General features: G+C 41.5%; 1 protein-coding gene across 1 annotated transcript in view; it reads left to right on the forward strand.

Annotated features, from left to right (window-relative positions):
* LOC120310478 (protein SSUH2 homolog) overlaps positions 1 to 15,879 on the forward strand; it is a 50,541-nt gene that overhangs the window by 21,469 nt on the left and 13,193 nt on the right. The window contains exons 7-9 of the mRNA XM_039348914.1: positions 7,431 to 7,493; positions 8,763 to 8,860; positions 14,142 to 14,234. Coding sequence (XP_039204848.1) covers positions 7,431 to 7,493; positions 8,763 to 8,860; positions 14,142 to 14,234 — 254 coding nt within the window. The remainder of the gene's footprint in view (positions 1 to 7,430; positions 7,494 to 8,762; positions 8,861 to 14,141; positions 14,235 to 15,879) is intronic.

Genomic DNA, 15,879 nt, shown 5'->3' on the forward strand with positions numbered 1-15,879 from the left:
TTTTTCAACATTCTCACCCATTTATGACTTCATTTCTAACACTTTTTTCCCCTGAACACTAATGTTTACAATTCCAGTCTTTGATAAATCACTGTAATTCCTGTGCCGATTTTTAAAATGCTCTTTCCAGCAACCTCTCTCACTTCTGCTTCATCCCAAATCTTTTTACATTTTTATTTTAAATTCTCTTTGCTGGGAACTCCTTATTTAGCCCTCTTCCCCCATTTTCAATGCATTTTTTGTTTCCTTCACAACTGCTGTTTGCTCTGCCTCTTTTAATTTTAACCATTCTTTGTTTTCTTTAGCACTCTATATAACATAATAATTTTCACTATTTTCTAAACAGCTTCCATTTCTTACCTTTCATGCAAATTCATTCTTTTGGGAAAGTAATTTTTATTTTATTTTATTTTTTTCATGTAGGATTGATATTGCCTCTTCTTGCAATTTCACCACATTCACTCTGTTTTATCCATTCTTTCTTTTTCTTTCATGTCCCTTTTCCCCCTAGATTCATTCACATATATATATATATAAATAAATTCCACATTCAGACGCTTTCATTATTCTTGTATTCTTGACTAACTGAATTGTTCGTCATAAATAATGAATACATTTAAGATTTATTTCATAGAACCTTAGATCCATGGAGCTGGAAGGGACTGTTGTTGTTCAGTCAATAGGTCATGCCTGACTCTTTGGGACCCCATGGACACCTGTCCTCCGCTGTCTCCCTGAGTTTGCCCAAATTCATCACACTATCTGTTATGTCCCGAGCCTTGCAAAGCTGCCCGGGACCAGACAGGCTGTCGCCAGCGCCGTGCGCATGCGCGGGTGCTGGTGCGGGAAAAGTATCGCATTTACCCGGGAAATGTCTATATAAGAAGTTGGGAGGTTTTGGGAGCTGCTGAAGCCATCTACTTGTAAGCTGAACGCAGAATAAAGAAAACTGAGAACTTCAACTGCTTCTCGTGTCTGCTTCCAGCCACGGACTCAACACTGGCGACGAAGGTGGGATTGCCTTACACCGCCTGGAAAGGAAGAAGTGTAAGCTTACCCAAGTGAGTCCTGAGCGGCGGAACGGCGTCGACTCGGCAGCTACCCGCCAATCCAGTGCGCATTCAGGGGTAGGCTGGCTGATAGACCCGTCTCCTGAAGATGGCAAAAATCGGAAGGCTTTCGGAATTCGACGTCTCACATCCAGAGCGGTGGGAGTTATACGTAGCCAGGGTGGAGAACTACTTCAAGGCAAACCAAGTGAGGGAAGAGAGCTTGAAGGCTGCCACCCTGCTTTGTGTTTGCGGCCAAGACGCCTTCGACATCGCAGAAAACCTTGCAGCACCTGTTCCAGTAGAGTCTGTAAGCTACGCAGATCTGAAGAAGCTAATGAAGGAGCACTTCCACCCCAAGATGTCCATCATCGCATGGCGCCACACCTTCGAGCAGAGGGATCAACAGCCCGGTGAGTCGGCCAAAGAATTCATCGCCGCATTACGGAAGGCCACCAAGCACTGCGAGTTCAAAGACCTCGAAGAACGACTGAGGGACCGATTCGTGTGCGGGTTAAGGCATCGAGATCTACAACAGAGACTTTTCGCTAAAGAAGAATTGTCCTACCAAGCTGCCTTAAGGGAAGTCACCGCAGAAGAAGCAGCAGGCGGCGCTGTCAAGAACATGCGGCCGATCAGAAACAGTCCAGAGGTTGCATCCGTGCACCAGGAAGACGTCCAAAGAAACTCCAAGGAGGATCCGGACGAGGAAGTTGACCGTCTCCACCCCACGAAGGAAGAAAATCAGAAGGGAAGCTCTTCAGCTCCGCTCAAGTGCATCGGCTGTGGAGGTCGCCACAGGAGAACCGACTGCAAGTTCCGCTCCGCTACCTGCCGGGCATGCGGCAAACAAGGACACATTGCAGCTGTGTGTCTGGGCCGACGAAAGGTACAACCTCAGGAAGAACTGCGCCTGAAAGGTACCAGATTCCCCAGCCAGAATAGGGTAGGTTTTTGCGCTTCGCGAGAAGCATCCTTAGGACAGGCACACACAAGCCAATTAAGAAAAAGCTGTCACTCAAGGTGAAGCTACAAGGGGTTCCATTATCTATGGAACTAGACACAGGGTCTGCCTTTTCAATTATCTCCTTGCATACATTTAGGAAGATTTGTTCCGGTAGTGGAACTCAGACCAAGTTAAGGCCTTCTGACCTTGTGTTAACAGATTTTCAAAATTCAAGAGTGTGTGTTAAGGGGGAGGCCACCCTTAACGTGCAATACAAGAGTTTTGAAGGTCCACTAGACTTATTAGTAGTAGGGGGTGAACGAACGAGTCTCATAGGACTCGATTGGTTGAGGCCCTGGGGATACACGTCACAGGACTCAACAGTTTACAAACACTCGACCTACAGGAAGTCTGCAAAGAATTTGCAGATGTTTTCAGCCCCCAGCTGGGCACATTCAAAGGACCCCCTGTGTCGTTAAAGCTAGACCCCACGGTCACTCCCATTAGAATTAAAGCAAGAAGGGTCCCTTTTGCTTTAAAGAGTAAAATTGACATTGAGTTAGACAAACTGATTCAACAGGGAATCCTAGAACCTGTTGATTCCAGTCCTTGGGAGACCCCCATTGTCATGCCTCTAAAGGCAAATGGGGACATTCGCATTTGTGCTGACTACAAATGCACTCTGAATAAGGCATTGCAGCAATATGCCTATCCTGTTCCTGTGGTCAGTCATATTCTGGCCTCCCTCAAGGGGGGGCGCGTTTTTGCAAAGCTTGACCTAGCTCAAGAGTATCAACAGCTGCCTGTTGATGATGATGCTGCTATAGCTCAGACTATTGTGACCCACAGGGGAGCCTTTAAGGTAAAAAGGCTGCAGTTTGGAGTGAATGTCGCTCCTGGGATTTTCCAAAGCGTAATGGAAAACACACTGCGGGGCATACCGGGGGTTTGCCCCTACTTTGATGATGTCTTAATTGCAGGAGACTTCACACACATTCTAGCTGAAAGGCTAAGAGCTGTTCTGTTAAGATTCAGGAAATCAGGCCTCAAGCTCAAAAAAGACAAATGCATGATTGGGGTGCCTTCTACTGAATTTCTGGGGGTCAAAATTGATGCTGCTGGGATTCACCCTGCTGAATCCAAACTGACTGCTATTTTAGAAGCACCTAGGCCAAAGTCCAAGGCCGAACTTCAGGCCTTCTTAGGCCTCCTGAATTTCTACAATTCTTTTCTTCCACAAAAAGCTAGTGTAGCTGAGCCTCTTCACAGGCTACTAGACAAGCAAGCAGTGTGGCAGTGGTCACAAACGCATGAGGGTTGTTTTAACAAAATCAAGGCTTTGCTCACTTCTAACAGTGTACTTGCACATTTCAACGAGTCTCTTCCTGTGTGCATCGCTTGTGATGTGTCCCCTTACGGGGTTGGAGCTGTCCTGAGCCACCTCAGGTCTGATGGAACTCAGGTTCCTGTTGCATATTACTCCAGAACATTGTCTTCTGCTGAGCGCAACTACGATCAGATAGACAGGGAGGCTCTGGCTGTTGTTGCTGGAATTAAAAAATTCCATGACTTTCTATATGGCAGGCACTTCACGGTCTTCACTGACCATAAGCCTCTGCTGGGACTGTTTACCACACGTAAACAGACTCCCCAAATCATTTCCCCTAGAATGCTTAGGTGATCTATTTTTTTGTCTGCATATGATTTTTCCTTACTCCACAAGCCTGGAAAAGAAATGGGCCATGCTGATGGCCTCAGTAGATTGCCTCTGCCAGTAGTAGAAGCTGACCCTGCGCCAGCTGTCAACATTCGATCAATCCAAGCCTTGCCCGAGCTCCCTCTTAGTGCCAGGGATGTTGCCGCTGAATCAGGTACAGATCACACACTTTCACGTGTCCGTTCCTGGGTTTTGTCTGGTTGGCCTGAGCACTGCCCTAGTCCTGAGTTTCAGAGGTTCTGGTCCAAAAGGAACGAGCTGTCCCTTTCTCAGGGTTGTCTGCTTTGGGGAAACAGAGTTGTCATTCCCACCTCAATGAGGACTAGGGTCTTAGAATCCCTCCACGAGGGGCATCCTGGCATTGTTCGTATGAAGGCCCTTGCGCGCAGCCACTTGTGGTGGCCTGGTTTAGATAAAGATATTGAGGCTAAGGTGCATGCATGCCACCTGTGCCAACGATCTTGCCCAGAGATGCCCCAAGCTCCCGTGCATAGATGGGAGGAAACACAGTCCCCATGGTCTAGGTGCACATTGACTACGCTGGACCCTTTCAGGGCCAGTTCTTCTTGGTCCTTGTTGACAGCCATTCGAAATGGCTTGAGGTTGTACCTGTCTCATCCACCACCACTGCGAAGACTATTCAGGTACTGAGGGGGATTTTTGCTGCACACGGGCTGCCAGATGTCATTGTGTCCGACAACGGCCCTCAATTCACTTCCTCCGAATTCCAAGCTTTCTTACAGGCAAACATGATTCATCATGCCACGTCTGCATCCTTCCACCCGTCCACCAACGGTATGGCTGAACGTATGGTGCGCATCACAAAGGACGCATTGAAAAGACTCACCTACGGGGACTGGCATCACAGGTTGGCTGACTTTCTCCTTTCTTATCGCACCACACCGTCCACTTCTACGGGGAGAAGCCCAGCTGAACTTCATTGGGGGCGTCAACTTACTACTAAACTTGACCGGTTGCATCTGGACAGACTGCCTTCATCTACCTCACATCCTAGGGCACCTAGACAACTACTTGTGGGTGCCCCGGTTTGGGCTCGCAGTTACGGGCCTGGTCATACATGGGTCCCTCCTTCTATTTCCAGGGTCACAGGTCCTCTCTCCTACGAGGTAGCCCTGGACATCGGTCATGTCCTGTGTCGGCACATCGACCAACTCCGCCCTCGGCGGGACTTTTCAGATGAGACTCCTGGGTCTTTTCCAGGGGGGAGGGGGACCCTTTGGAGCAAAGGGAAGGGCACGAGCTGCTGCCCATCTCCACTGATGGAGCTACAAACGGCCCATCCCAGGGTTCCGCGAGAGCTCCGAACAAGAATTCTATGAGCCTACCTAATTACCAGGCATCTACGCCTACTCCAGCCAGGGAGTCACCCCGGGGGCATACTCACTTTCCACACACATCACACAGCACTCCAGTCACGGAGGATACCCGGGGGTATCCCAACAAATCATTCCCCACAAGAGAGCTGGCACACAATTCCCAAGGTTGGCCTGACCTTACCCCAAATCCTACAGGGGGTCAAACATACAGGGAGGTGGTCGAGGAACCAAGTCCTGACTACAACACCTCTAGCCCAAATCAGGGAGTAACTGAGTTTTGGGAAAGTACAGAAACCCACACAAGCCCGGACACAGAACGGGGTTCAGGGAATGGACAGCCTCCTGACAGGTCTTGGATGGACCTAGGAGGTTCAACAGAGACGCCCAGCAGTGGCTATCACTTCAAGGGGCCCGAGGGTCTACAGCTAGGCAGGTCAACCAGGTCACAAAGTGACAGAAGCCTGGCCTGACGAGCCCGGTGGGCGAGCAAGCAGGCCAGGCAGCGGGGCACAGTCCTTGGAAGGCACCAAGGCAAAATAAGGAGAACAGGCTCACATCTCCTCCAGTCAGGGAACTCATGCTAGTAACCCAGAGCTGAGAAGGTCACAGAGAGCAAAGAAGTCTCCTAAATACTTAGAGGATTACATAACATTGCTGGCTAAACAAAAGCCAGGTAACGATAGGAGCACTGAGAAGCAGAACACTGCATAAAATAAATGATTATATGTTGGTAGTAGTTTTAGCCCGGGGGAAAGGGGTGTTATGTCCCGAGCCTTGCAAACGGCTCGGGCGTTTGCAGGCAGTCCCGGGCAGGTGCAAAGCTGCCCGGGACCAGACAGGCTGTCGCCAGCGCCATGCGCATGCGCGGGTGCTGGCGCGGGAAAAGTATCGCATTTACCCGGGAAATGTCTATATAAGAAGTTGGGAGGTTTTGGGAGCTGCTGAAGCCATCTACTTGTAAGCTGAACGCAGAATAAAGAAAACTGAGAACTTCAACTGCTTCTCGTGTCTGTTTCCCGCCACGGACTCAACACTATCATTTAACAATGACACTATCTAACCATCTCATCCTCTGCAGTCCCCTTCACCTTTTGCCTTCAATCTTTCCCCACCTCAAGGTCTTTTCCAAGCAGTCCTCTCTTCTCATTTGGTGGCTGAAGTATTTGAGCTTCAGCTTCAGTATCTGTCCTTCCAAAGAGCAGTCAGGGTTCATTTCCTTTAGGATTGACTGATTCGATCTCCTTGCAGTTCAAGAGTCTTTTCCAACGTTATCTGTACAGGCCATTTAATACAAACTCCTACTCAGTGCAAGATCCACTAAAACATTTCTGACTATGATTTTTGTTTTTGTTTCAAAACAAAAGTTTCGCAAAGCAAAACTCACCCCTTCATGTGGCAGCTAGTTCCATGGCTAACAGCCAACAAAGTCAGGGAGCCCATTTTCACATCTTAATCATTATGGAATTAACTCATTTGTTCTGTTCCTCCCCCCCTTCTATCTAACAGCTCATCATATATTTGAAGACCACTGTGTTTCCCTTTATTAATTTGTTCTGCAGATTGAAGGATCAATACCCAACCTTTTAACTATTCCTCATGGGATTTTATTTCCAGATCTTTCATGGATTTGATCAGTTGAAGGTTTCACATAATGTTCTTTAAAAATATAGAGAAGGTCTAGACAAGATTATCAGTTACCATATTTAAAATTTGGGAAGGAATTGACAGGGGGATAAAAAGGCCAAATCCAATCTGTCTCTGCAACAAACCATCATAATGTTGAATTTGAGTCACCTTGAAGCAAGATGGGCAGCAAACCAATCTAATAAATAATAAAATACATAAAATAAAATAATAAAGATACGGAGAGTGGGAATTGCCTTAGTGACGCATTTCATCTTGTGGAGATGTGTTGTTCCCATCTTATAGAGGTGTGTTGTTGATGAAATGAAGGGCCTGGTAGAGTTGTGTTGCTCTGCCTCAACAAAGGCCTGAAGTGGTGCTGATCAGGACCAGCCCTCTTCTCCATTTAACCTTGATTTCAAAACATGAATTGAATCTGCTGTTGTGGAGCAAAATGAAATTTCCATTGCATTTCCCTAATTTTAAAAAGTCAGTGAAATATGGCTCTTCGATCCATATTTCTTTATGCTTTGTTATTAGAAATCCCTACAGCTGTTAGTCTTACACAGCATGAGGAAAGTTTTTTTATTCTTTGCCATAATTACTTTACAACAGAATAGATGCATGTTAATTCTTGAATTAGGTAAGACTAGCTGCCTTTGTTGACAGTCATCCTTGCCTAAGTCAGGTATCACCATATACAATTGTCTATTTTAAGTAACTGTATGTAGTATGAAAGGGGGGCCTTTCTATTTCAGGATTGTCATAAATGCCATGGCCGGGGCCGATACAAATGTAGTGGATGTCACGGAGGAGGCAGGGTGAGTATTGATGGTGCACTAACTTATCTTATGTTCTTTGATGCTAAAAAAAAGGGTATTACACATGCTTACTGTTCAACAGCATCGCTGAGCAACTTAATTCTATTTAAAACAGGAAAGTTGCACATGTTGCTATTAAAGCTCAGACTCCTGAGTTTGGTATGGAATTGATAAAAAACTTAATCTCTGAATTTGTAAAGTGATTTTTTGGGGGGGTCCCTCCAAATGGCATGAATCTCAAGTATGTCAAGGCAAAGTGGAAAGCATTTATTAAGGTAGGTCAGATCTTTAAATAAAATACAGAAACAAATGATACACCCATTCGGTATATGTGATATATCAGAAAGCAAGTGATCAAACACATTGATTACATGTGAGAATTGTCTATGGAGATTCTCAGTCATCCAGGTCATGGTTGTCCCAAAGGAACTTTTTCAAGAGGCAACTGGATTTTCTTGGTTTTTTTTTTCTTTGAAAACATTTCACTTCTCATCCAAAAAGCTTTTTGGGTGAGAAGTGAAACATCTTCAAAGAAAAACAAGAAAATCCAGTTGCCTCTTGAAAAAGCTCCTTTGGGACTACATGTGAGAATTGAACAATAGAAAACATTGAGTGTAGTTAACATTCTACAAGTGGCAAATACAAGCTGAGTTTGTATCTTTTAGTCTTGCAAGTGATTTGAAGACTTTTGGAATATATTTTCTATTGTTCAATTGCTGAAAAAGAAATTATCTTAGAAGAAAAACATGCTTTCCTAAAGTTAAAAAAGAGACTCAGATTGCCATACTAAAAAACAAACAAATTAAAATGCCAATTTTAGGCTAAAAGCCTAAAATTCCAGCTAAACCTTCTGTTTTCTGTGAACTCAAATTTATTTCATTTCTGTATACAGGGGATTGGACTAAAAGACCTCCAAGGTCCCTTCCAACTCTATTATTGTTATTGTTATTGTCAGTGCTTTTTTGTAAAAAAAAAAAAAAAAAAAAAGGTGCCAGAACTCACACACATCATACAACCTACCTTGCCTACCCTACAAGGTTCCATCCAAAAAAGGTGCCGGAACTCCGTTCTGGGCGTTTTATGACAAAAAAAACCCTGGTTATTGTTATTGTTGTTATCTGCCTGAAGACAATTACAGACTGAGCTAAAAGTACTTCAGCCCAAATCAAATAAAAACCATGCCTTTACTATTCTGTTATTGTGTGTCTGTCTCTCTCTCTCTGTGTGTTTAATCCTGATGTTGTCTTAGCTATTTTGTGTCCTCCATAGATGAGGTGTGTCACATGTAACGGAGCCAGGAAATCCAAAGCCAAACATTTAAAATATCAGAAACGATGTCAGATGTGCTCAGGTACAGGTCGCAAAAGGTAAGGACTTTGAGAAAGTGATAATGATGAAGATAATGATAATAACAATGGTGACTGCTCTCCTTTTATATATATGTTCATATACATGAATCCATTATACTATTCCCTTTCAGGGTTAACAATATTGTACAAAATGAATAAAAATAGAAAGAAATACTAAGTAAAATCAATTGAAGAGAGAGAAAAAAGGAAAAAGCAGACAAAATCTAGTTTAGACTATTATTCATTATATCCCTTCATGCCTTTCTATCCCTCTTAACTACCCTTGTTTCCAAAGCATATATTGCTTTTAGTTCTTTAAAATCCTCACTGTCCTCTTCTTGAGGATCTGATAATCTGACCATCCAACCTCAGCTTCCTTTGTCAATGTTTTCTTCTTGATCCACTTTTATGTTTACTGATAAAAGGGAATACTTGTACCACTGGATTAAAATGAGAAGTTCTTGGTGTTCTCTGAGCCTGATTGTTTTCTTGCCAGCATTTCTTGAAATATCTGCAAGAAAACAGCCAAACTCAGAGAGCACCAAGGACCTCTCATTAGTATATTTCTTTTGCAATTCAATTTTCATTTATCTTATCTACGGACAAATCTTCAGCTTCTGTCAGCAGAGGCCACTCACTGCTTTCTGAGCAGGAACAGATGATGTAGTTGTCCTTCCATTCTGAGCCTATTGTAAACACACCCCAGTTATGATTCAAAACTGCTGTTTTCCATCTCAAATCATATTAAATCCTTCAGAGTGGACGGTCACAGGCACTCTGTTCTGTTTTAACAGCAGTCCTTTCTCTGATTGGTTGCAGTGTCTCACATGTCACCTCTTCCCCTCTAGCAAGTTATCACTGATCTGTGAAGGAAGGAACAGTCCCTAAGAGGAAGTGCCCTAAACTGATGGATCAATGGCCACAGGAGCTAGCCAATGAAGACTGCCTTTCTGGATAGATGGGAAGGGCAATCTGATGATATACGTGAAGTGTTAATACCACTTTACAATGCCTTGGTAAGGCCATACTTGGAATACTGCAACCAGTTTTGATCACCATGATGTAAAAAAAGATGTTGAGACTCTAGAAAGAGTACAGAGAAGAGCAATAAAAATGATTAGGGGACTGGAGGCTAAAACATCTAAAGAACGGTTGCTGGGTTGGGTATGTCTAGATTAATGAAGGGAAGGACGAGGGGTGACATGATAGCAGTGTTCCAATATCTCAGGGGCTGCCACATAGAAGAGGAAGTCAACCTATTTTCCAAAGTGCCTGAGGGCAGGACAAAAAGCAATGGATGGAAACTAATCAAAGAGAGAAGCAACCTAGAACTAAGGAGAAATTTCCTGACAGTTAGAACAATTAACCAATGGAACAACCTGCCTCCAGAAGTTGTGAATGCTCCAACACTGGAAGTTTTTAAGAAGAGATTGTCTAATATGGTACAGGGTTTCCTGCCTGAGCAGTGAGTTGGACTAGAAGACCTCCAAGGTCCCTTCCAACTCTGTTATTCTAATTCTATTTTTTTTTGTCTGATTCTGAGTGACAGGATGAAGACCTCAATCTAGGCAATGGTCTGATAAGAAGGAGCTCTGTCTGTATGTGGGGCAAAACCATGGCAAGTGTTTCAGAAGGGACTCTCCTTACTTTTTGGAGACTAAAAAGAGAGGAGGGGAGATGTACTTGATTGATGACAGCCTTGCACTGTATTCCAGACAAGAAGCACCTCCAAATGAAGTACCGTAGTCTACTTCATCATTTTAACAGAATCCTGAAAGATTGACAATATTTCTCCTGTCCTTTCTTTTGAATACCAGAAAACTGAAAGTGGGGCAAACTTCTGAAATGCTTCCCATGCTTTCCTTCACCTGAGCTGCCTCTTATCTGATCCTTGTCTAGACTCAAAATCTTCCTTTATCTCCCAGGGTCATTCCCAAATCCATTACTGGCAAAAAGCAACAGACTGCTGGCCATGGTCTAAAGTGAGCACCAGTTCAGCCTCAATTCCAACCAAAAGCAATCTAGGCTGGAATATCTGAGTTTGGCTTAAGAAACACTGGATCCTTCTGAAATGATAGGCTGCAGTTCAGGGCTGCTTTATAACCTCTAAAATACACTTCTTTGATACAGCTCTGAGGGTTCAGTCACCCATTCATTCTTGATCCAATTATCCCTTCTTATATTACCAGACTCACTTTACTGCATTCCACGTATTTTTATGTTTCTTGTGATGTGCACAGCTTTCATTTCCACATAAGAAAGGAACACAGTCATCTGATTTTTTTTAAAAAAGGAAATTATTTCTGGCAATAGAGAAATGTGTGTCTTTATATCTGAAGTCATACTTTAAGGTAATATTGCTTCATTGCCCATTATCTCTTTCCTGGTATAGAAGATAAGCACATAAACATCATGCTTTTCTTTGTAACTGCTCTTCAAGGTTTTCTCATTACCTCAGTGCAGCAGCCATCAGGTAGCTGGGAGGGAAAGTAATATGACAGATTTAGAGCCATTAAAACACTGATGGAGATGTTTTCTTCCAGGCCAGACTGTGAAGGTGGATTATGGGTAACATAGATGGCTTTTCACTGGGATTAGAAAGAAATTGTTCTGAAAGTTTTGAAATGTTCATAAAACTTTCTTCCAACTTTCTATGTAGCAAGAAAGTTGCTCTAAACTTACGTTTTCAGAACACATACTCCAAAACAACAAGTTTGCATCAAAATAATGGCTGAAAGATTGTACACTGCCATCAAGTAGTTCAAACGAGATTAGATTTTCTCCTAAAAGTGCACTGAGAGAGGCACCACTATTGCTCATATGCTATCTAGGTTTTAGCCAGAAAGGTTCAATCTCGTATATTTCACAGGAAATCGGAGAATAGTAAACTCACAACAATGAGGCCAAAAAAAGTAAACTCTTGTCTCTTCCGCTGACACCAGAAGTATATTACCTTCGTCTCTGAGGAAAATTCAGAAATACTGAATAGGTTACAAATGTTTGTCATGTGTTTTGTGCAAGACTGAAGATATTAGGAACAGCTTGCTGTCAGAAGTTGTGGGTGCTTCATCACTGGAGATTTTTAAGTAGAGACTGGAGAGTCACTTGTCTGAAATGGTATAAGGAGCAGGGGGCTGGACTAGAAGACCTCGAAGATCTTTTCCAGCTCTATTCTGATTGATTGATAATGGTAGTATTAGTATTAATCATATTAATGATAGAAGCTTTCTTCAATGTCTTTTTCCTTGGAATGTACAATAATATATCCAAACAAAATAGGGAATCCAGTAGACCCATTCTCCCTACATTTTTTTTTTCTTCTTAGTGGTTTCTTGCAAGTGAAGGGTCTTCTTCTTTTCAGATCAACCCAGAATTGATACAGGGGTTGTGACTGGAATTAATCAACCAGCTTGTCAACCAAGCCTGACTTCATGGTCTGATTGAGGCTGAGTAGCCCAGAGTCACTCACTGGCCTTCATGCCTAAGGAGATATTAGAATTCATAATCTCTTGGTTTCTAGCCTGGTGCCTTTAACCACTACTCCCTACATTTATATTGGCAAATAAAAGAGAGGAAGAAGAGGATAAATGTACTCTGTAGAGCCTAGTAGACTTGCCCTGCATGATTATGTAGAGAAGATAATTCTTCTTATTATTGAGACAAATAAGAAGAAAATAGTAAGACAAGACATAGGAACACCAGTTCTCTGCAAAATGCTATTAGTTTTTTTCTTCTATTTTACCAGCTGATTTTCTAATAACAGTGCTGAGATTGAAATGAAATGCAAGGATTTTGAATTATTATTTTTTTCCAGTGCAAATAGTAGAACTCAATTGGAACTGGATATAACTTCTTAAATCATATGAGGAGAGATCAAGATATCATGTTCAACAAGAGAGAGAGCCAAATCTCAGCATGATATATAAAACTTTCTTTTCCTACTGATTTTAGGTTTCCCATTTTTCTACCAATATTTGTCTTCAACTGATAGCTATTTACTCAAGCTTATGTGCAGCTCACAAATCATTATGTTTTAGTTTTTCCAGCTGCTAAAATGTGTGGTTTTCCATGATCTTTAGGGAATGCAAAATACCTCTCTGTTCTTCTAAAGTGTTTCATAAGACTCCATTAAGCTTAAAATAACAAAGAACAAAAAAATCAAGGTAATAATTTGAAAATGGGGATCTTAGGGGACTAACAGTTTCTTAAAATGCTTTAATAAAGCAGTAGGTAATCATTGCTGATCTGTATCACACTAATGCTATATAAATTTACCAACAATAAACACATGCCATCTGCACATATTGTAGACAGGATAATACATTCCTTGAAAGGGTCACCTAATCTTCCACTGCTGAATCTGGAAGTGGCCATGATGTGCAGATACTCATACTAATTTCCTGTGCTACCATCTTTGTTTCCAAATGACCTCGGTATTACTGGCATAAATCACAGAGTTTAGTCAATTAGCTGTTGTGTCAGAGTTAATTAAGAAGCAAGCAAGGTTTTATTTCTTTAGCTCCTAAACTTTTATCTTAGTAGTCAGAAGGGTAATGTCACACAGTGGACCCATATCAACTATTCTACATTTAATTCTTCCTCTCCTTCATCATTTCTCAAAATTCCAGAGATAATAAAGTTTTAGAAACCATGATAGTGTCAGATTATACAAATATACTTAGAACAGCTTGGGTAACAAGATATATTGATAGGTTATGTAGATCAAATTATCTGCAAAGCATGACACTTCTTTCAAGCTAATTGAAAGAAGGGTGGTCCATATTTTTCCTCCTCCTCCTCCTCCTCCTCCTCCCTGATTATCTCTCTAAATATCAAAAAGGAGAATGACTTTTTCTGCCATTTTGTCTTCCTAGGCTAAATTAAATGCTTACTCCACTGACACAATTAGCAAACACTAGGAATTAGGCTTGAAAGATGCTACAAAATAAATAATACACAACTTGTCCTTATTCATATCAATATCAATTATTCCAATTAAGGATCTACTCTTACCACAGTCTGGTTGATTTGAAATAAAGTACTCCATGTCAAATCTCCTGCATCTTTAGGGTTTTTTTTCTAGTTTTCCTAGACATCTCTTAAATATTTTAATCAAACAGAATTTTACTTTCACTGGAATTTGCTAACAATGGAAGCTACATTTTTTTTAAGCATATGTGTATATGTATGCATGTATATAGAGATTTTTTTTAAAAAAAATGGTATTTTATATTTAGTTTTATATTTAGCATTTAAAATAAACTAAAAAATAAACAGATTCCATTTTTACATCTAAAAGGTGCAACACCTGTTCTGGAAGAGGTAACAAAATCTGTTCAACCTGCCAAGGGGTGAAAAAGTTGCTGCACTTCATCCAGTTGATAATAACTTGGTATGTGATCCTGTTCTCAGTGTTGTTATGGTTGATGTTAGTATGAAAAATCAACTGCTATAATTGCTAAAGCCTCTTCAAAGAGCTTTCAACCTATGTGATGAATGTTCAACAACTCTTAATTTCACATCCTTTCCCTGTCTGTCTTCATTTTTATCGTTACACATTAAATCTTCTTTTTCACTGTTCAGCTGTACTTGGTATTAGCCCTCTTTTCCAGTGCTCAGCCTGATATTTCATTGGCTGGTGAAATGGTGTTGATATATTCCTGTTGTTGATATATTTGGTGTGTCACAAAAGGATGGGATAAGGCAAATATTGATTTTGGGGGCGTCTTTTAAAAATATAACTTAGAATATATTCTATACTTTGGTAGCCATAGGACCAGTGGTTCACATATTTGAATCCCAAACACTGCATAGGACTATTCAGATACCTCTCTCTCTGAGGTTGGAGAGAGAGTTTTCTATATAATTATTTCTATTTATTAAATAATATATCACAAAAGCCATACATACTTACAATGGGATATTAATTTAAGATCTGTGTTTGGTACCTTAAGTTCTCTATCATCATCCTCAAAATCTATATACTACTAAAACTCTCGTTATGTTTATTTGTTCATGTTTGTATCATCAGTTTAGCCCAAATGGTGGGACTATACCACAACAACCTTTGAATCAAGGTACCTAAGATCCTCTCACTTAAAGACTGTGTAAAAATTCACTCCCATGGAACTGAAATTTCCACAATGTTCAGATCGGTTTTATTTGCAAAGTTGTGGCTGTTGCAGCACCACACAGTCATGTAATCGTGATTTCCGATGTTCCCTGCCAGTTTTCCACAAGCAAAATCAAAGAGGAAGCTTGCAGGAAATCAAAAGTTTCTTCCATCCCCACTTTGTTTTTGTTTGCCTGTGATCATTCTGATTTTCTGTTTAGAAAGTAAATATTGACAATATTGAAATTTGCTTGCTGCTACAATTATTTATTTATGATATAGAATGTTCTTAGAATTGGTCTTGATCACAGGGCTGTCCAGCACAGTCCAACATAGGGCTGTCCGGCATTGGAGTACAAAAAAAATATAGTATTTTTTTTTTAAGGTTCACTGTGGTCACATCAGACTGCATTAACTTTTTCTCAAAACATGACCGAACAGATCATAGACTTGCCTAGTAATACCTAAATTTGCTGTTCTATTCTCCTTTGCTCAAGCCCTGTTCTTCTACCCTCCTTTGTTCAATACAGATGGTGATGGTAATACTGTAAAGTCCTGGGCTCTGATTGCTAGAAATGAATGCAAAAACAGATACAACAGGCACCCTGTAACAGTGTTCCAGTTTTCTAATATAAACACCACAGTTCTCTATGTCGCTCTTTTTATTACAGCATTTACATGACATTATTATCTGATTTAATTGTGCTGAAGCTATGTAAGCATTTGCATGCTTCTGCAGACACACCCATTAAGCATGAATTAAGTTACAGTGTGGCTATATCAGTTTTACTAATGAAGATACTCTTCCAAAACCTTGTGTAAGTTAGCCCATTTGAGTCCAAAAATCTCCCAAAAATCTGACTGTGGGCAGAGTTTGCCTGCAATACTTAGGCTTAGCTGTAGGAAACCCTATGTTTTGAGACTT

Source organism: Crotalus tigris, unplaced genomic scaffold, assembly GCF_016545835.1.
Source record: "Crotalus tigris isolate CLP2741 ecotype Arizona unplaced genomic scaffold, ASM1654583v1 scf7180000018202.2534663867:1097284, whole genome shotgun sequence".
NCBI classification, from domain to species: domain Eukaryota; kingdom Metazoa; phylum Chordata; class Lepidosauria; order Squamata; family Viperidae; genus Crotalus; species Crotalus tigris.